This window comes from Diachasma alloeum, unplaced genomic scaffold (genome assembly GCF_001412515.2).
Source record: "Diachasma alloeum isolate Michigan unplaced genomic scaffold, Dall2.0 Dall_scaffold_00280, whole genome shotgun sequence".
NCBI lineage: Eukaryota > Metazoa > Arthropoda > Insecta > Hymenoptera > Braconidae > Diachasma > Diachasma alloeum.
This window is the reverse complement of record NW_021680419.1, coordinates 199,791-221,114: the sequence shown is the minus strand read 5'-3', so window position 1 is coordinate 221,114 and position 21,324 is coordinate 199,791. Positions and strand designations below refer to the sequence as shown.

Here is a 21,324-nt window from a genome sequence, read left to right as displayed (position 1 = left end):
GTTGAAGAGGATAAAGGACAAAAGAAATTAATTCGAATGAGCCTCAGACACTACCAAACTGAGGTAATTTACGCCGATTATAACAGATGTTGACATGAGCCACTGGAGGAGGATAAAGTATGACAAACAAGTCTTCCTTGTGCCCAAAAAATTGTTCAAAATAAATTATCGATAAAAAAAAAGATGTTTTGTGACATAAAATTGTAATCGCAAAAACAGGTTCCAAGTTGACTTAGCTTTTACCTGAGTTATCGAGGAATATCTCAGAATCTAAGGGAGATGGCAAAATTTGCGTGAAGACCTTATTTGCAGAGAGAATTAAGAGCTACAAAAACGCTATAACAAACATTTCGCTATCTGCCTTAGATGTCGAGATATTCACTGAAAACTGACCACCAATAGTCGCGATTGACTTGAACTGTTTTGTTTTTGTCGGAGAGAATTCGACAGTAAATAGAGTTGAAGAGAAAACTTCACTTAAAAACATGTTTCAACACCGATCGTGTCAATTTATCATTCTGAAGAAGAAATGAACTCCCGGAAGAAATACATAGAAGCGCAGTTCATCCAGTCTATCTAGCGAAATTCGATCGATAAATAATCATGAGCAACACTAAAGACGGGACTTCATATGGCGTTCCACATATTGTGACGTCACAGGATATTGTTGGATAAGCACGTGCGTGAATAAATTCATCGTATCGTACGATACTCGAAATTTTCTTGAGTTATTATCAACCGCGATGAACCCACAATCATATCTACACTTCCAAAAACAGTGATTAATGCTTTTTCAGCTGATAAGTGAACACGTTTCGATATTATCGCGAAGAAACTATTGGATTAAAAATTATTAGTAGAGAAATTTCATTCCAGAAACAGTCGAGCCTAAGTTACATTCAGAGAAAGTGTCCATTCGAATATGTAATAAAGCTTTTGTTCCAATGCAAGCCCGATTTTTATTTATTCATTTATTTTTCTTACGAAATTCATTGCAAGTTCGAGAATTTGGAGCTGATCGCCCGGATTTTTATTTACGTTTTTATTCGCGTGAAATAAATAGTTTTCCAAGTACAAACAAATACATTTTCATCCAAATAAAACCTCAATTACTCAGAAAAAAAAATTATTAACGCGAAAAATATTAAAAACAATTTCAAATGAATAGTTTTATTGAATTCGAATGCTTCAATTCCTATTATAATTTAAAAAATTGAAGTAGCAGCTCTGAATTCCCAGTGCCTTGAAAAATAGGACACTGTCTGAATTTTCCATGTCGAATCCCGGAAATTTCAGGTCATCTTGTCACTGAAAAATCAAATATCCTATTGATTTAAAAAAACCAATAAAACACTTAGTTCTTCAGTTCAATGATTCCTTCAAAATTCGGAAAAATCTGGAAAATTCAGGGAAAAATTGAAAATTTACGTCACGTTGTTTCTGCATATTCATGTTCCATTGAGAATTAAATCAACTTGTGAAATTCCGGTCTCACTCCCACTGAAAACTCACGGATTTCCTTGAATTGTACCTCAAAATTAAAATTTCACAATCATTTTCCCCCTAAATCGGATTCACTGTGACTACCACATTTTCCCCGAAATTTCGATGAATTTCCAACTGTGAAAATAACAAATCCGAAGCCCCATCGTACGACGTTATCCCCTCCCCCGGCAAAAATCCAGAAAACATTTCCCCAACCGCAACAACAGCAGCGCATGTTTTCCATGAAGAGATGCATCATGCGTCTATTTGCCCCAATTAATATCAAGGGAAAAGCGTTCGAAACAAAATACGTATTTCAGTACGTTGGTGAACGCAACCCCTTATCAATCTCCTCATTATCATTTCCACAATTTTTTCTGTTTTAATTATAATGTAACCCGCGTCCCCCCGCCCCCCTTCGCAATGGGGTATTGATTCCCCCTTCCCCCCTCGATTTTTCTCCTCTCGCCAATCATTTATTTATGCGATACCTTATCTCGCATACGTCAAACATGTTCATCTTGTCAAACCCCTTCAAGTGGGGATTGACAACTATATTCCACTCTACATTCATTAGACAAGAGCTATCAATCCCAAAGTCTTGAATTCTCGATTCACTCCTCAGTTCAATACTGACAAAATAGATACGTATCATAAATTTGTTCAATTACCCCTATAAACAATAAATAGAACCGTAAAAAAAAACAAATACATAAATAATACGTAATAATAAATAGCTACATAAAAAAATCGCTACGTATTCCAAATTTTTTCAATGATCTTTCTCGAATCGTCAATCGTCAATCTCGAACTATTTTCACTGTCCCCCCTCTACTCAATCCTCCTCTCCGCGCCTGATAAATAAAATATTAGCCGGCAGTCAATTCAAATTCATTATTCGGCGAACGACGCGAAGTCAATTGACACAAGTGCCCTCGACTCCGGCTTCGTGGTTCCTATTTTATCGTAAACTGTACGTCAGTCAACAAAATTACACTTACAGTGTAATTACCGGATTGCTAATTCACTGATTACAGTGAAATTACTTAATCGATGTTGAGTAGATAATACACAATAATTTTGGTGTTTTGTTCAAACAATTTTTTCGTAATTCGCGAGTTACCTCGGATAATGAGCGCAAGTTCGTTGCATTATTCCATTATTTCTATTGCGGGTATTACTATTGTTACCGTTATCATCCAAGTGCTGTGCATATTCTGATACCGGATTTCGTATCGACTGATTTATTTCGAGAAAATAGGATGGTTCACGCAATGCGCAAGGTATGTTCAGGAATTTTAAATAACATTTCATGATTTACGAATCGAATGAAGATGAATTGAATCTGCAACTGCACCCGCGAGTTTTTTAAATTCAACCTAACTTTTATCGCTCGATAATTCCGACTGTGGAGTGGAATTTTTGTGGATTTCTTGGTCAATGATTGAGCGTTTCGCAATAATTTAATTATTCAAACTTGGAAGGACTCGATAGAACTTCAGCTGTGAATTTTTATCCATTGAAAAACAGATGATGACAAAAATCTGAAACCCCATTGTGCGAGTGTAATCATCTCCTTTTCATTAACTTCGCGATTGTAATTATCCCGAAAATCAAATCAGTAGCGAAGTGGTAGAACGGTTTAAGTCGACTCATCTCCCAGTTGAGTTTTTGAGGAATATCTCCGAATCTAAGGGAGATAGCGAAATTTTTGTAATTACATTTGTTGTAGCTCTCAATCAGCTCTACCAAAAAGGTTATAATGAAAATTCTGCTATCTCCCTTAGATGCCGAGATATTCATTGAAAACCGGTCAATAGTCAAAATTGAATTGTACTGTTTTACCACTTCGCTACTGAAATGTTTTACCTTTTCAATCGCATCAGCTTTCTGTCCAAATAAAGACTGTATTATTCATTAAGATTGTTATTATTAGTGATCCACGTGCTTCGGACAGCGCTGTGAAGTGGGGAAGTGGCTCGTGAATTATAAGAGGAAATGTTATCACTCGTTTTCGGATTATCAGAATTTCTGGGCTTTCGGCGCGTGGGTCACACGTGCTCCCCGACCGGGGCGGCATTTCCGGGTAAATGGTGAGGTTACATTCGTCCGGGTGAGAGGGTGTGATAGATATAATAGCTATTTGCGAGGAAATGCTTCAACGTTTATGTAATAGGCATTGGTACGCATTTTTGGATTATGGGTTTCAGACGAAAGGTATGTTTCCTACACCCAGGGGAATTTTTCATTTGAATTAAATGAATTGGCTTGATTACACAGCTCGTAATGACGCTTTCATTCAATGTCAAACTTGATTTTTAGTCACATCGAATGAAGGGTTTTTCGAATCTAGAAAAATGGATTGGAATTTCAATAGAATTTCAATAGAGTACGAATTTTTTCTAATTTTCTGCTCTATTTCTTAGTTTTTGATCGCAAAATCGAAGAAGAAAAATTAAAAAACAGACCCGAGAATTCCAAATTTATGTTTTATAGCCGGAGGAATATTTCAATTGAATTAAATAAATTAGTTTGATTAAGCAGCTGATAATAACGCTTTTATTCAGCCTCACACCGGATTTTTATTCATATCAAATAAATGGTATTTTGAGGGTAGAAAAAGGTAATGATTTTTCAATAGAGTTTACTTGATATACCTTCTCGATCAAAATTCTTGGGTACAAAATTTTCTGCATTTTTCCCGCTCTATTTCTTGGTTTTTCATCACAAAATCGAACAGAAAAAATTGAAAAGAACAGAATTCTTATGCACTGTTAGAAATTTTTTAAAATTTCACGGAAGATTTTATAGTAAACCTCATGACAGTGACATTGAATCGAATTTAGGGAAAAAATGGTTATGAAATTTCAAGTTTTAAGTAGAATTAGAGGTGAAAATATCACAATTTGCATTTTCAGTGGGACATGACATGAATGACATCAATGACGTGGAAATGACATGAATTTTCAATTTCTCCCTTAATCTTCCTGATTTTCCTGAATTTTCACAGAATAATTGAACTGAAAAATTAAGTATTTAATGATTTCCAGAACATTTGAACAGAAATTCACTGGAATATTTGGTTTTTCAATGACCAGATTTCCGGATTTCACGGAAAATTCAAACCAAAACAAATTTCAAAGAAATTTGCAAAGTTGCAAAACAAATTTCATCGAATTTCCTAGACAGCTTTTTCTGTTCAATGTTTTGTATTCGGTGCATTATTAATTCTCAATTTGCAACATCGTGCGTGGTTATTTAATACAGTTCAACATCGGTTTGAAAAAATTATCGCGTAAAAACTAAAAATTTCCCTTTCATAAAAAAATCTATCTCGAATGAATATTATTGTTTATTCCGCAGTTCTTCGTTCGAGGAAGTCTTTTGGAGCAGATCCAGAAGAATGTGCGGTACAGTTCATCCCTGAAAATTCGCGACCAGGAATTCCTCCAAACAGACCCAGAAGCAGACCGTTCGTTTAAAGTACGTTAATCTCCACCTGTTCAAACATCGCTGTTTCCGTCGCCCTTTCATGCACCGACTCGTGATGAAATTTTTTACCCATGAAATCGCGTTTTTCAGTACTCAGACATGTCGGTGACACTGGCACCACCCCACATGCTCCAGCCGAAGCCGAACGTCAGTGATCTTAGCTTTGGCAAATACTTCACGGATCATATGTTCAGGGTTTATTATCATGAAGCACTTGGGGGCTGGCAGACCCCTGAGATAACCCCTTTAGAAAATTTAGTTTTCCATCCTGCTGCTAAAGTACTTCATTATGCCATTGAAGTGAGTACAGACGTTATTTCAGAATATCAATCATTTTATCCTTCACTTTTCCATTTTTCTTTCAATTGCAAAAAATTTAGAATTTGCGTTTAATTCATTACCAATTCATTCTCATAAATCCAGAATTTGAGGAAGTAAATTGATAGTTCATACTCAACCATTTGATTCTCCATTTTTCCTTTTTTTTCAATAAAAAAAAATTTAGATTTCGAATTCGATTGATTAAAGATTTAGACATTATGAAAGAATTTTCTAACGTTTTCCTGCAATTTTTTCTTCACATCAAATTGGAGATTAATCAATCAAGTTCAAGGAATAAATTTTCTCAGAACATAGCACTATAGTTCAATATCTTAATGATCCAGAAAATAAAAAATAACCCGAGATTATTTTCCCTAGGCATTCGAGGGGCTGAAGGCATACCGAGGAGTCGACGGAAAAATCCGTCTATTCCGTCCAGAGCTGAACATGGTGCGTATGAACGCATCAGCCCGAAGAATGGGTCTGCCAGCATTCAACGGGATAGAGTTCATAAAATGCTGCACCAGACTAATCAGTATCGACCAGGAATGGGTGCCCCATTCAGAGTCTTCCAGCCTCTACGTAAGGCCGACGATAGTGGGCATTGATGTGAGTAGCTAAATGAGAATCAAGGAACAGTCATTTCGCAATTATTCAAACAATAGATTGTAAACCGAACAAAGGTTGAGGGAGATAATCATATTTTTCAGCTTAGTCGCTTGAATTATTATGATACAGATCCTATTTTGAATGCCGTACTGAGAGTCAATGCGATTTATCAGGCATTCAATGTCTTCATTTCGTATTTGTTCTCGAAATTTTTTGACACTATGAACTTGAGAATTATTTCCTAAAGAGTCACACTCTTCTGACTTCCAACAAAAGCCTCGTTGCTATCTCAATTCTTTTTCTTCTTTTGGTCTCTCGATTACGTTATGAGTTCATCTCGAGAGTTATCTGGAGTAATTCCACAGCTGTATAAGTTTCTCGAAAACAGTGGAGATATTGTATAATAGGAGAAACGTCCAGTGATGGAACCAATTGACGTATTTATTTAAAAAAATAAAATATGATGTCGATCACTTTAATTCGATCTCATTAGACTTCTTCCATATTTTCTCAATTGGATTTGACGAATCACCAATGCAATAATTATCATCAATGCAATTTCTTCATTTCATTTTTGTTCTCTAAATTTTTTCGCATGATGCCACATGATTGTCACATGAATAATAACAATTTCCTGGTCTCTTTTGACTTTCAACAAAAGCTTCGTCGCTATTTCAACTCTTTTTCTTCTTTTGGTCTCTCGATTACGTTATGAGTTCATCTCGAGAGTTATCTGGAGTAATTCCACAGCTGTATAAGTTTCTCGAAAACAGTGGAGATATTGTATAATAGGGGAAACGTCCAGTGATGGAACCAATTGACGTATTTATTTTAAAAAATACAATATGATGTCGATCACTTTAATTCGATCTCATTAAACTTCTTCCATATTTTCTCAATTGGATTTGACGAATCACCAATGCAATAATTATCATCAATGCAATTTCTTCATTTCATTTTTGTTCTCTAAATTTTTTCGCATGATGCCACATGATTGTCACATGAATAATAACAATTTCCTGGTCTCTTTTGACTTTCAACAAAAGCTTCGTCGCTATTTCAACTCTTTTTCTTCTTTTGGTCTCTCGATAACGTTATGAGTTCATCTCGAGAGTTATCTGGAGTAATTCCCCTGGAAACGTCCAGTGATCGAACCAATTAACGTATTTAAAAAAAAAAATACAATATGATGTCAATCACTTTAAGGGGAGACGGAACCCCTTTGTCTACATCAAATCTTAGAATTGTGTTTTCTCCTACAATTATTCATTTCTATCTATGAAATTATTTTATCGACTCGATTATCGTATTGTTGAGTCAATGAAGTAGTTTAATGAATAAAAAATAATAATTGCAGGAGAAAACACAATTCTAAAGATTCATATAAACGCAGGGGTTCCGTTTCCCTTTAAGTAGATCTTATTACTCTTTTTCCCCGTTTTCTCAATTATCTCAATGCACCAATCATCATCAATTCATAATCCCCATTAATTTTTTTCAATAAACCGCGAAGTCCACTCGACCCTCTTATCATTCTCCACTGGAAAAAAATGAAAACTCTCACTTTCAAGTTCATTTCCAAAGTTCGTTCATAGATATGACATTTTCATCATCTCGAGGCTGATGTAATAGTGCCACGCTTTTCAGAATTTTCCGAAGATAAGCAGGAATAAATAACGAATGTTTGGTCTTTCATGTCGACAGCCGACCCTGGGAGTTGCCTCATCAGAGTCAGCACTGCTGTACGTGATCCTTTGTCCAGTGGGCTCTTACTTCGCTGGGAACAAAAGTGCGGGGGGGGTTTCGTTGCTGGCTGATCCCAGGTACACGAGGGCATGGCCAGGGGGCTGTGGAGACCGAAAAGTTGGGAGCAATTACGCACCAACGATCAGGGTGCAGAAGGAGGCTGCCGAGAAGGGACTGCAGCAGGTTCTCTGGCTCTACGGAGAGGACCACCAGGTGACGGAAGTTGGGACTATGAATATTTTCATGTTTCATATTAACGAGGCTGGAGGTGAGCACTTGAACATATCCAACTTATTCCACAATTTTCTTTTCCTTGAGATGAATTTTTTCCCGAATATTCATTCGAGAGATCTTAACATGTTGGCTCACATGCAAAGGTTCGCCGGATAACGATTTCTACTGCTCATTCGTTGGAAGGAAATTTTTCTCATGAAATTTAATTGACATTATTTTGTCATTAAAATTCATTTGAATAGGGATAATCGATGAAATGCCTGTATTATTATCAATTAATTTAAGGCACTGAAATACTACTTTGATATTTTTTTTAGTCGAAACAAATTTTTACCCCCAAAAGCATTTTTTAGAAATCTTGACAAATTTTTTCCGGTTCATAATTTTACCGGAAATCAATTCTTCATTCTTCGACATTCACTGACATGCCTTTGTCAGTGAAATTCATTTCCATCATGATAATCCACGAGATGTCTATATTATCATCAGTGAATTAAAAATTCTAAAATACAACTTTGACTATTTATGTAGCAATCATTCAGCAAATTTATTCACAAGAATTGGATGTTACAGAAAAAGTCATGTTTATTTCAATCTTTCGTTTCACGCAATTTGGAATTAATTAATTAATTAATTAATTTTCAATGAATTTTCAGAAAGAGAATTAGTAACACCACCATTGGAAGGTCTCATCCTCCCAGGAATCACCAGGGCCTCGATTATAGACGTCGCTCGTGATATAAATGAGTTCAAAGTAACAGAGAGGACTATTACCATGAAGGAAGTTAGTCGACTAGTAGCAGAGAATAGAGTGAGTTCCCTAAAAATGGGGTTTTGCGTAAACTGTAATGCTGACAATCACGTGAAGAAGACTGGATACGATTGCTATTCTTGAATTTCCATAGATAATGAGAAATTATTTATTGCAAACGCCAGAATTCTCTCCAATTCCCTAAACACGCTCATTTTTTACTGATTGTTCAGCATAAAAAAAGACATTCTTTAAATTTTCGAATTCATAATCCACTAAATCCAATTCCATTCAATGAATTTAGTGCATAAAAAATGCTGACGTTTACGTTCGGTTTTTATAGTTATTAGAGATGTTTGGAGCTGGAACAGCTTGTGTCGTGAGTCCAATCTCATACATTGAATACATGGGACGTGGACTCCACGTACCCACGTGCGATCAGCCAGAGCCACTCTACAAGAAATTCCTGAAAACCCTCCTAGATATCCAGTATGGCTACGTACCGGGGCATCCATGGACATGGGAAATCGACTGATAAACTCACACCTCTCGCAATTGATATTAGCTCGAACACCACAAATAAATCTCAACACCTCATCTACTACTCATGGACCTGGCATTTTTGACCAGTCTTGTGATCCTTTTTGTACTATTTATTGTTACTGAGACGCTCATCACTCTGCGCTGTTGCCAGCCTCGAGGACTTATTGTACATAGTTTGAAGATTGAAGTGATTAGAAGACGGATTTCTCCTCGATTGTGTAAATATTGAGGGGCAATTAACGCGAAATTTATGTACCGCCGACGATCATTAGTCTAATTAAGTGTTGATTTTTCTGTTGAATTATTGTTGAAATTGTTGTGCCTAAGGATAAGATGTTTTTAGTAATTTAAAATAGTTTGTTCAATGCGGAAATATATCAATTTTTTATATAAAATGTTTGTAAAGTTATTCAGTAAGTTTACGAATTTGAATTTTTTCTGTGAATTATTCTCTTGGAATTGTTTCTTGAGAGAAATTCTTGGGAGGAAGATTGTTCTGCCGCAATTCAAGTAAAAATATTTTGAAAAATCAAGCTTAGGAATTATTCTATCAATATTTATCCAACTTTTTTATAGAAAAAATCTATTGATGATATTGTGAAATCATCGGAAAACTGAGTGGAATTTTTTATTGAATTTTGAGAGAATCCTACCAAAATTCCAATTTAATTCTCATAGAATTTTAATAGAAAAGTCATCGAACTTTTCGGAGAATCATTAAATTTTTCTGTTAATTTTTTTTACTCTTTAAATTTTTCCTAATGTTTTCACCGCAATGACCTATTAATAAAATAAAATGATTTTCCATTTAATCCTAACAAAATTCTAATTTAATTCTCATAGAATTTTAATAGAAAAGTCATCGAACTTTTCAGAGAATCATTAAATTTTTCTGTTAATTTTTTTCACTCTTTAAATTTTTCCTAATGTTTTCACCGCATTGACCTGTTAATAAAATGAAATGATTTTCCATTTAATCCAAATCAGTGGAAAAACTCAGTAGATGAATTTGAATTTTAATGAAGAAAAAACTGTCCGTTTTACGCCTCCATTGCTCCAAACTAAATACCAAATACCTTTCTCAGCAATGCCCCTCATAATACCGGAATTCCACCGATAGAAGTTCCAAACTATCGTACGATAGTAGAATCGAACGACCTTGTGGCGCAGAGGACGTCGAAAAAGGTCAATTCAAATGCCTGGATCGAGCGAGTGTCTTCCACTCCGGTCGTCCATTGAAAATGGCGCAGATGGTGAGGTGTAGGGTTGGCCTGTTATCACTGAAATCCCTTAAAAACCCAGTGTCACGGATTATTCTCCCCGAGAAATACCAGAGATTATGTTTTCACACGAGTTGGGTAATGAATGGTGAGTTGATGATCACGTCCGTCCCTCTTCCATCGATATGAGCACGATTCAGAGGTTATAATTGCAGTTGGAGTCATCACAACTCCTGAATACTCTCTATTTCCTATTCAACAAATAGTTAAACAATTTCTCGCAATTGTTTTCAACGTCTCCAACTCCTCACTCCACGCCATCAACCGTAAAAGAATTATTGTTTTTAAAGTAAATTCGTTATGCAACCAATTGTCAAAACGCTCAGTCCCATGTCACTGGGTCATTTGAAATCCGATTGATGAATGAAAATTTCGTTGATTATTTCATAGTCTAGGGGAAGGACACTCTTACACTAGTATGAACATGATTCAGAGATCAAAATTGTTATTGGAGTGGTGATAACTCCTGAATATTCACTATTACCTATTTAACAATTTATTAAATAATTCCCCGCAATTGTCTCTAATTAAACAATTCTTAATTGTCTCAAGTAATTAAACAATTCTCCACAACGTCTCTAATTTCTCACTCCACCTCATCAACAATAAAAAGACTATTGTTTGTTTTAATTAGTCATGCAACTAAATGTCAAAATGTTCAGCCCCATGTCACTGGGCCAATTGAACTCAGATTGATGAATGAAAATTTCATTGATTATTTCATAGTCGAGGGGAAGGATACTCTTGCACCAGTATGAACATGACTCAGAGATCAAAATTGTAATTGGAGTGGTGATAACTCCTGAATATTGACTATTCCCTATTTAACAATTAATTAAATAATTCTCCACAATTATCCCTACTTAAAAAATTCTTAATTGTCTCAATTAATTAAACAATTTTCCACAACGTCTCTAATTTCTTACTGCACCTCATCAACAATATAAAGACAATTTTTTGTTTTAATTAGTTATGCAACTAAACGTCAAAATGTTCAGCCCCATGTCACTGGGCCAATTGAACTCAGATAGATAAATGAAAATCTCATTGACATTCACTTCCTGAATATTTACTATTCCCGATTCAACAATTAATCAAACAATTCTCCACAATTGTTACTCAACGTCTCTAATTTCTTACTCCACCTCATCAACAATAAAAATACTAGTATTTTTAATTAAATTTGTTCATCAACCAAATGTGAAAATGTAAATTGAACTCAGACAGACGAATGAAAATTTAATTGATGATTTCCCAGTCAAGGGGAAGGAGGTGCTCATGCCCTCGCTCTCTCCGACGATGGAGACAGGTACAATCGTCAAGTGGATGAAGAAGGAGGGTGACCCTATCCAACCAGGGGATGCCCTGGCAGACATACAGACTGACAAAGCTGTGATGACATTTGAAATGGACGACGAGGGGACGCTGGCGAAAATTGTGGTGCCTGAAGGCACGAAGGACATCAAAGTGGGAACTCTGATTGCTCTGACTGTCGAGCCTGACGAGGACTGGAGGTCTGTGGAGATGCCTGGGGGTGCAGCGACGCCTGACGCACCTGCTGCGCCTCCTGCGGGGGCTAGTGCCCCCGCGGCAGCTGAAGCAGAACCACCTGCTGGCCAGTACGTCTCCAGATTCAACATTTTACTTTTTGCCTTGATTTTCATTCGGTCTTGATTCGACGATTTTTTAAAAATATTTGGAGTAGAAAGAGGGAATGAGATGAGGGTTTTTTCATTTTTAGAGTGAATGTTGCTATGCCTGCATTGTCTCCAACCATGACGTCAGGAACGATTGTTAAATGGCTAAAGAAAGAGGGGGATGAGATATCTCCTGGTGATGCCATTGCAGATATTCAAACGGATAAGGCTGTCATGACGTTCGAAATGGATGAGGAAGCTGTTCTAGCGAAAATTCTGGTGAGTGGGGATCAAATTAATGAGGAGAAATACTCGAGGATTTCTTGTTTTTTCTTGCGAAAATTTAGCCTGAGTGGAATTAAAAAAAGGAATGAATAATATCCAAATATTTTAACGATTCGTTTTGTTAAATTTTTTTCAATACTTGAACTTTCACTCAAGTCGCAAATTTACACTAAATTGCCAGAAATTTTGGAATCATTTTACATTTGTAATACATTTATTTATCTAAAAAATTAGATCTACCGAATTGTTAATGCTAACAATGAACTAATTTATTCAAATTTCTCTCGTAATTTAATTAACCAATTTCACGATTCAAAATGTCAAAATTTGTGTATCGACCTCAACGCCCATGATATTTTGATCTCTTCCAGGTGGAAGAAGGATCTCAAGTAGAAGTGGGACAACTAATAGCAGTGACAGTGGAAAGAGGAATGGATCCAAAGGCCATTGTCATTCCCACAGCAACGAAACCCTCAGCGAAGCCCTCAGCCCCATCACCGAAGCCGTCCTCAGCTCCCTCTGCCGCATCACCAGCCCCCGCTGGTGATAAGCCACCCCCTGGTGGACAAGTCTTCGGATTAGCAGTGAAACGATTGCTGGAGGAGTACGGCCTCAGTTCTGGGTCTGTCAAAGGCACTGGCAGGCCGAATCGTCTGCTCAAGAGTGACGTCCTTGGGTACATTCAGCAGAATAATATCCAGAGAGTTGACCTACGAGCCGCACCAGCACCTGCCAAGGCAGGAGCTCCCAGCGCCCCTTCAGGACAACCCAGGGTCGCAGCCCCACGAAAATCTGGGCCTTCGACCTACAGAGATCTCGAGATATCTAATATCAGGGCTGTTATCGCTAAACGACTGGGAGAGTCCAAGGTAATCTATCGAATTATTACTGATAGGGTGAATCATTGATTGGACGAATGGAATTATATGATAATTAAGGGTTTCGAAGAGCACGATTACAGGTAATTTCATTCTCGAAGATAAATCCAGAATCAGCGTGACTTCATTTAGTGATTTGTTGGATGACTCATTGATCTATCAATAAATAAATCAAATCGTTAAAGTAATTTCAATGAATGATGAGATTTATTCATTGGAGAATGAGAATCATTCAGTAAATAAACGAATGGGATTAAATGATAAGGTAATTATCTTTTAATTGCACCAAGGAATTGATTGATTTATTCATCAGTAAATGAATGAATAAATCAAATTGTTGAAATAATTCAAGTAATTAGCAATAATTTCATTTGTTTATTTATAAATAGATAAATGAATGAGTAATAAGAAAGTAATTGCTTCTATCACTGGACAGATCCCTCTCTGATGCCTCGCAAATAAAAGAAATGTATTAATTTCATGTGTTCAATTAATCTATTCAATTTTCTAGCGCGGCATTCCTCATTCCTACGCAACAGTCGACGTGAGAATCGACAAGCTCAATGAAGTTCGTGAATCGCTCAAAGGGGAAGGCATCAAAGTATCAGTCAATGATTTTATCACGAAAGCTGTGGCTCATGCCCTCCTGCAATGCCCTGACATCAATACTCTGTACAAAAATGGACAGGTGAGGATAACAATAATACCAATAGGTATTGTTGACCATTAACAACAATAAATATTAATTATAATTAATATTAATAAGTAATATATCAATAAATAGTATTAATATTAATTTATTAATTAATATTCATTTCAAGGTATTGTTGACAATACCTTCGGTAATTTTGGAAGTCAGTTTTTAAAGAAAAATTACTATTTTGTCGAAATTGGGGGTTTTTAGACAGTGAGAATGCAAAACGTCGATGTTTCTGTTGCTGTCTCAACACCTGCGGGTCTCATCACACCAATTGTGTTCGATGCTGTCAGCAAAAGCCTGAGTGATATTTCTAGTGACGTCAGGACACTTGCTGGAAAGGCCCGAGAGGGAAGTCTGAAGCCTAATGAATTCCAGGGGGGAACTTTCACGTTAGTATTTTCATTGTGATATTTTTTTCTTTATTTTGATGAAGGGAAAATGATTTGTAAAATCTTAAAACAGAAAGAGTTCAGTCAAAAAGGAGAAAGAGGAGAAGAGTTTTAATTATTCATTAAATTTGTTTTCTGTTATCTCAATGAAAAAAAAATGAATTGTGAAATCTTAGAACAGAAAGAGTTCAATAAAAAAGAAAAAAAATTAAGTGCTGAGTAAAGTGTTTTCTTCTTCGTTTTGGTGAAGAAAAAATGATTTTAAAAAATTTAATCAAATCTTGAATTTAAAAAAGTTGGTCATTTCAACGAAAATGAAAGAATTTGCGAAATTTAAAATCAGAAAGAGGCTAATATCTTTTCTTTCAGGATATCAAACTTGGGAATGTTTGGAATAAAAGAGTTCTCAGCTATAATAAATCCCCCACAGACTGCGATCCTCGCGGTTGGAACAGGTCGTGAAGTGTTGGGTAAATAATCCAATGAATCTCAAAACTACTCATTATAATTCGCTAAATAGCTATCATGTATTATGAATGTCTAAAGTGTAAATTTCATTTCTCAATATTTGGTTTAATGCTGGTCACAGTCGTAGATGCGTTGAGTGAGAGTGCAACAGAAGGGGAGATTGGTAAGAGAAAAAACGTCAATTATTTGCACACTGATAAATTCATAATACATGAGTAATCGCACCTTGCTGGCAGTAGCGGCTATCGATGAGTCCTCGAAATATTAAATTTTTCATTTTAATGTTTTTGAGATAGACACAACGCTCAGAAAAGCAGCTGTAATGAGTGCTACATTGTCGTATGACAGTCGAGCTATTGATGAGGATCAGGCTGGAGATTTTTTGGCAGTTCTCAAATCAATTCTGGAGGATCCAGCTTTGCTGACGGTTGGGAGGGGTCAGCAGGCTATGAGACACAGGCGTTAAATGCCGGTATGTATTTCCAAATGTCTGAAATAATGTGTTGTGACAACACTTTATTTTTCTCCCCAAATTTTTCTTGGAAATGAATTTATGATCATTTCAGAAGAAAATGAATAGAATGAGAATAGGAAAAAATTAGAAGTTTCAGATTTTACTAACAATTTAATAAAATTCCAAATTTTGAAGCAAAAGGAAGACTAGGACTAGAATTTAGTACCAAATTAGAATAAATTTTCCTGATTTTTATGAATTTTCATGGAATAATTGAACAAAAATCTTCAGTTTCCCTGGATTTTTTACAAAAATTTTGCATTTTCAATGGTGAAATAATTAAATTTCAGTGGAATTATGATGCGATAGAAGTTTCAAAGCAGTGTACCGGGAATTTGAGACAAAAATTTTATAACAGTGTAGGTTAAATTTTGATGGATCATTTTATTTCAGACACATTTAATTGGACTCGTGCCATACTGCCACGTGTGATCTTAACGATGAACCAATCACAGTGTTCATGATCCAAAGAACGAGATGAAGAAAATAATAACGATCTCGAGGGTTTGGATGAATAGTTAAACAAATAAAACCACTGAATCTACAAAATCCGAAAAAAAATCGAAAATTTCAGAATGAAAACTTTTCATTCAACGATCTACGTAATTTGGTACGATTAATTTACACACTAGGTCCATATTGAATGATATCTAGTTGAATTGTTGTATAAAACTTAATTAATCGGGCAAATGGTGTTCACTTCCTCACTGATGTGACGAATGACTAATTAGAGTGAAATCATTGGCTGCGTCAATGTTACTGTAAATAAAATATTTATTGACCCACAACCTTGTACGAATTTTCTCTCATTGTCACTTCCATTCCTCTACTTAATCCATCCCTGGCCAAATTACAAGGGAATTTCCCTATTGAATGATCAACAGATGGTGCGTCTGAATTTTTTTCCTCTTGCGGACGAGTCAACAGTTCTGATAACGTATCGCTCGGCGGAATTCGAAAAGTTTCTTTTGAGATAAAAGTACCGTCTCAAATAAACTATTTTGTGGTAAAGAGTTACAAAAATCATCAAATGAAATGAAATTTCATGAAATTCAATGAAATTTCTCATTTTTGTGCAGCAGGAAGACAAAAATTATTAAACTTTCGTGAATTTTCAATCAATTTAAAATGAAAGAATGTATTTGCCTGAATTTTCATATTTTCTATTTATTTTTATATAATAATCGAACTGAAATTTACAGTTTCCACTGATTTTCCACGAAATTTAAAATTTTTAATGACGAACTTTTAATTCCTTGCAATTGCAATGGAATTAGAATTGTGGTGGAAATTTCCAAGAAGTGTACCGGGAGTTACCAAAATTCTTTAGCAATGTAGTGTGGAATCTTTTATTTCACAATCAAAAGAAAAAGATCAATTTGAATAAAATATTTTTCTTCGCATTCTTCAATATTTTATTCGACAAACGAATGAAAATCCAGGATAAAGACGAAATCTTTGCACTTGCGAAAATTACCAGTACTTTCCGTCATATTTAATGACTTGAGAATGAAAATCTATTGCTTATCTCTCGTTCGTGCGATTGATTCACACGTCAGAAGCCATTACCGTGTGTTTTTATACGTCATGCAACGTAGCTAGTGAGGAAGAGCACTGTATTGCATTCCAATTGAATATCTGTCCACGTTCATTCCTTCCTTTTACGAATTATTTTTAGCGCCTCTCTTTTCCTTTCTAAAATATTCCGAGGGATCTGATATGTCCATTATCTCGATAGTGATTTTCTGGGAATTCAGTGATGATATGATTAGCCAGGGCACACGATTCTTATATCAGTAAAATTTCGATATAATTCAATATAAATTGTCTCATACATATATACATACAATTTTTAAGTAGTTACATACATAATCATATTAAACGTTGAGCAATATAATGATGCTCTAGGCACGAGGGTTCACAACAGAATACATTTCGTATAAAATGGGTACATTTTTTTCATTCGTAACGAGTGATGCTTTCTTACTCTTTCGATAAAAAAAAATCCTCTCGAAAATGTTCACTTGTAGTTGATATAAAAAATACAGCAGATATGTTGCGTTTGGTCCTTTCATCACAATTAATACTCTGATTAATACAGAAACAACTCCTCAATTTTGAAGGAAGCCTTAATCTCGTGGGGGAGAACAGGGGGTGGGGCGTAATGGGCACTTGACATTTTGTTCATAAAAACAGTTATTAAATGGGAAAGCGCAGTATTTTCATAGATAAAAAAATTATCCCATTTCGTTGAGGATTCACGAAAAGTCGAGTGTCCATTTTACCCCACTTGTCCCTATCCATCTGTGTCGAGTAAAAATTAGGCCTTCTAGAATAAAAAAATTGCCACGTACCCCGGGAATATCTGGAGACTTTGAATCGCAGATGAGAAGAATCTGCTCGTGTAAAAATCTCCATAAAAATCATCTTGATAAGTACAAGACTTACTGAATGTCTACAATATTGTTTCAATATTTTATAATTGCCCACATATCGAGCCCACCATTGACTCACAGTATCCGTCCACACATGATTCACCAAAACATCAAATTAAAAATATTTATGCAAATGAACTAAACATGACGACGAGATATGGAATGAGTTTTTGAAACGTGAAATAAAAAAATCTAGAATACTTTTTGCAACCGCGTCTGTGCAACCTCGATGAGTTTCCTGAGGCTCGACAATTCGGCGCAATTATCCAAGAAGGGATGCGCCAGGAGTTCATCGGCAGTGGCACGCTCGTCGACCTCCACCGCGAGACAGCGTTCCAAAAAATTTTGAAAGGTAGCACTCAGTGAGTTCCACCGAGGTATCGAGGGTTTGCCAATGGCAGCAATTAGATAAAGCGCTCTAAGTGGTGTCTCTTTCAAATAAGGTGGCTCTCCCTCGATCATCTCAATCGCCATGATCCCCAGTGACCAGATATCGACCTTCTTGCCATACTGCTTCCTGGTGACAACCTCAGGCGCCATCCAGTAGGGAGTCCCCACCATAGTCTGTCTCTTCTCGTCGCCATCGATATTGGCACAAAACCCAAAATCCGTAACTTTAACAGCCCCATTCATGCCCAACAAAACGTTATCCGACTTGATGTCCCTGTGGATGATTCCCTTGGAGTGTAAGAAGCTTATGGCCTTGAGAACTTCCCGGCAAACTGCTGCTATCTGCACCTCCTTCATGATGGTCTCAGTGACGACGTCAGTCAGCGGTCCCCCCTGCAGCAGCTCCATAACCACCCAGAGGTGCTCCCCAACCAGATACGCATCCAGAAAATTCACCAAATTCGGGTGTTGGAATTCCTTCAGTACTTTGATCTCCGTGAGTATGAGTTCCTTCTTTGGTTGCTTCGATAGATCTATGTCCTTGATGGCGACCTTGTCGTTGTTAACGAGATCAGTCGCTATGAAGACGACTCCGGAGGCCCCAGCCCCGACCTCTTTGGTGCGTTCGAACCTGCGATTGGGGTCGCCACACTGGCAGATGCTCCTCAGCTTATCGTAGACCTCCTCGTCACCCATCTTCCCCTCCGAGGAGTCCGTCTTCCTCCTGAGGACTGGGCTCTCAGTCGGCGTTCGCGCCACGTTGTCCTTCGCCAGAGCCTCGGCATCGAGAGTGTAAGAGTTCAGATCCTCCAGGATCTCCGTCAGAGTCTTCTCCACTCGCTCCTGCTGCGCCTGCTGGTGCTTCCTGGGGGCCGGCTTCGGCGGCTTGTTCTGCTTCGGCGGCAGCTCCGGCAGTCGCTGGCTGTCCGTAGAACTCGCCGAAGTCGAGCCATCAGAGTCCCCAGACTGATACTTCTTCTTGGCCAGGATTTTGTCGATCTCCTGGCGCTCCTCCTCTATGAAATCCTCCGTCACGAACGGCTTGAATATTTCCTGCTGCGGTTTCTTCTTTATTGATATCGAATAATTGTAGAACGTTATCGCGTGCAGGGCCGCTGCCGGGTGGGTGTCCTGCTCATGTTTCGTTATCTGGGAATTCAATTGACGGAGCCACGAGTCCGGGAGGCCCTCCAATTTCCCCGTTTTCGCGTTTTTTATCACGTGAAACTTGTGCGAAACGTCCGTTGGAAGACCGATCTCACCGATACTCTGGTCGGTGGGGGTTTTCTTCTTTGAGAAGAATTTCGATATGCTGAGGCTCATCTTTCGCCGGAATTTCTCGCACTTTTTCGCCTCCGTTTTTAAGTTTTTACGTTCGCGGTGGGGGGAGGGATTGTTAAGTATTATAATCTACTTCGATGATTGTGGTTATCTTTCAAGATGTGCGGTTGCTACACTTGATCACACCCATTACGTCCGACGAGCACAAATTTTCACTCGGTTCACTGTCTTATGATCATTGGGTTTTAGGGAAGTGTCAATTGCTCAATTTTCACGCCCATGAAGTGCACTTTTTTCACAGCATTCGACAAGTGTCTGTTGTGGTGTGGCGAGTGACAATGAAGAGCCACTGGGGCGTTACATACTTGGGGACATGCAGTATGTCTACTTTTTCAATTGGCGCATTAGTAAATACTGATGAATTCAATGATGCGGGTACTCACACTATCTCGGGCCACTGACAAATCCGGGATAACTACTCTATTCTTATTTCCTCCTCTTACTTTTTTCACTGGGCAGTTGTTTTTTTATTCTTATCGGTTGTGCTCGCGTGGAAATGAGCACGAGAGGAACACAAAGTGATACTGAGACACACGGGACACGCCGCAGCGCTGCCTGACTGTTTTGCCAAGTGGAGGGAATGGGATTGCGCACGGGGGGACTGCCATCTCATGGGGGAATCGTGAGTCATCGGGGGATGATTCATCATCATTTTTTGGTTTGTCATTTGGGACGTTAGGCGAGGCCGGCGGGGGGATAATTGGAGTTAATTGCTCGGGGCTTTTTAGGTGGGGGGAATGATTAGGCGGCGAGATCGGGAGTTGGTACTTTGCCGGTAGAAGGTCAGGATTTTGCGGCGTTTATCGACGGAGGTGCGAGGGAATTTCAAAGGCTGTTTGAAAATGAAAATAGGAGATTTGGATTTAGGGAATCCGTTCGGGGAAACTTTAATTAGATTAAGGGGAAGGGGTAATTTGAAGGAATTTAGATGATGAGAGGAATTTTATCTTGTTTGAAGGATTTGGGATTTATTATTTGAATGGAAGGAGCGATTGCGCAATTTTCAGGGAGTATTATGACGTCAAATGAATAAATGGACACTTTTGACTTTTTTAAAAATGTTAATGACAGTTTGAAATGTTGATGAAATTCAACAATTTTTCTTTCAATGCGAAGAACATTTATTTCCCTTTGTAATGAGCCTGAACTGAGCAAAATTAATAAATTTGTTTCTGAGTTATGAGTAATTTTAAAAAAGTCAAGTGTCCATTTTACCCCATCTTCCCCTATTAAATGGAATTTTTGTTTTCAGGTCCACTGAAAAGGAAATGATTGAAGATATAATAATTGTTTTACATAAGACAGTGAATTCTATGGAAATTCTATGGATTTATTATTTGAATGGAAGGAGCGATTGCGCAATTTTCAGGGAGTATTATGACGTCAAATGAATAAATGGACACTTTTGACTTTTTTTAAAAATGTTAATGACTGCTTGAAATGTTGATGAAATTCAACAATTTTTCTTTCAATGCGAAGAACATTTATTTCCCTTTGTAATGAGCCTGAACTGAGCTAAATTAATAAATTTGTTTCTGAGTTATGAGTAATTTTAAAAAAGTCAAGGGTCCATTTTACCCCATCTTCCCCTATTAAATGGAATTTTTGTTTTCAGGTCCATTGAAAAGGAAATGATTGAAGATATAATAATTGTTTTACATAAGACAGTGAATTCTATGGAAATTCTATGGATTTATTATTTGAATGGAAGGAGCGATTGCGCAATTTTCAGGGAGTATTATGACGTCAAATGAATAAATGGACACTTTTGACTTTTTTAAAAATGTTAATGACAGCTTGAAATGTTGATGAAATTCAACAATTTT

The 21,324-nt window shown here is 37.1% G+C and overlaps 3 protein-coding genes across 6 annotated transcripts; 2 read left to right on the top strand and 1 right to left on the bottom strand.

Annotated features, from left to right (window-relative positions):
* The first annotated feature begins 21 nt into the window (after positions 1 to 21).
* Positions 22 to 9,714, top strand: LOC107038329 (branched-chain-amino-acid aminotransferase, cytosolic). Of its 3 annotated transcripts, XM_015257371.1 has the most exons (8): positions 2,039 to 2,768; positions 3,422 to 3,702; positions 4,849 to 4,968; positions 5,068 to 5,277; positions 5,677 to 5,907; positions 7,612 to 7,921; positions 8,544 to 8,698; positions 8,982 to 9,714. In XM_015257371.1, the coding sequence occupies exons 2-8, from the start codon at positions 3,685 to 3,687 to the stop codon at positions 9,171 to 9,173; spliced, it is 1,236 nt and encodes a 411-aa protein (XP_015112857.1). In that variant the 5' UTR covers positions 2,039 to 2,768; positions 3,422 to 3,684; the 3' UTR covers positions 9,174 to 9,714. The 3 variants fall into 3 exon arrangements, with proteins under 3 accessions (XP_015112855.1, XP_015112857.1, XP_015112856.1); XM_015257369.2 differs by lacking the exons at positions 2,039 to 2,768; positions 3,422 to 3,702 and adding an exon at positions 22 to 63; XM_015257370.1 differs by lacking the exon at positions 3,422 to 3,702.
* A 680-nt stretch (positions 9,715 to 10,394) lies between these two features.
* Positions 10,395 to 16,120, top strand: LOC107038328 (dihydrolipoyllysine-residue acetyltransferase component of pyruvate dehydrogenase complex, mitochondrial). Of its 2 annotated transcripts, XM_015257363.1 has the most exons (9): positions 10,395 to 10,549; positions 11,720 to 12,080; positions 12,203 to 12,377; positions 12,755 to 13,252; positions 13,773 to 13,949; positions 14,166 to 14,350; positions 14,720 to 14,820; positions 15,115 to 15,290; positions 15,726 to 16,120. In XM_015257363.1, the coding sequence occupies exons 1-8, from the start codon at positions 10,423 to 10,425 to the stop codon at positions 15,282 to 15,284; spliced, it is 1,794 nt and encodes a 597-aa protein (XP_015112849.1). In that variant the 5' UTR covers positions 10,395 to 10,422; the 3' UTR covers positions 15,285 to 15,290; positions 15,726 to 16,120. The 2 variants fall into 2 exon arrangements, with proteins under 2 accessions (XP_015112849.1, XP_015112850.1); XM_015257364.2 differs by lacking the exons at positions 15,115 to 15,290; positions 15,726 to 16,120 and adding an exon at positions 14,940 to 15,077.
* Positions 16,121 to 17,120: 1,000 nt separating this feature from the next.
* Positions 17,121 to 20,016, bottom strand: LOC107038327 (serine/threonine-protein kinase PAK 3). The gene has a single exon (XM_015257362.1). The coding sequence runs from the start codon at positions 19,478 to 19,480 to the stop codon at positions 17,960 to 17,962; it is 1,521 nt and encodes a 506-aa protein (XP_015112848.1). The 5' UTR covers positions 19,481 to 20,016; the 3' UTR covers positions 17,121 to 17,959.
* Between the last annotated feature and the right edge of the window lie 1,308 nt (positions 20,017 to 21,324).

What these genes read in the sequence shown, in the direction of transcription:
- LOC107038329 (XM_015257369.2), top strand. Translation starts at nt 37, where the DNA reads ATGAGCCTCAGACACTACCAAACTGAG. An exon ending in TACTTCATTATGCCATTGAA is followed by an intron (nt 5,278 to 5,676) that starts GTGAGTACAGAC and finishes TATTTTCCCTAG; the next exon opens with GCATTCGAGGGGCTGAAGGC. An exon ending in TCATATTAACGAGGCTGGAG is followed by an intron (nt 7,922 to 8,543) that starts GTGAGCACTTGA and finishes ATGAATTTTCAG; the next exon opens with AAAGAGAATTAGTAACACCA.
- LOC107038328 (XM_015257363.1), top strand. Translation starts at nt 10,423, where the DNA reads ATGGCGCAGATGGTGAGGTGTAGGGTTGGCCTGTTATCACTGAAATCC. An exon ending in TTCCAGGGGGGAACTTTCAC is followed by an intron (nt 14,351 to 14,719) that starts GTTAGTATTTTC and finishes CTTTTCTTTCAG; the next exon opens with GATATCAAACTTGGGAATGT. An exon ending in AACAGGTCGTGAAGTGTTGG is followed by an intron (nt 14,821 to 15,114) that starts GTAAATAATCCA and finishes TTTTTGAGATAG; the next exon opens with ACACAACGCTCAGAAAAGCA.
- LOC107038327 (XM_015257362.1), bottom strand. Translation starts at nt 19,480, where the DNA reads ATGAGCCTCAGCATATCGAAATTCTTCTCAAAGAAGAAAACCCCCACC.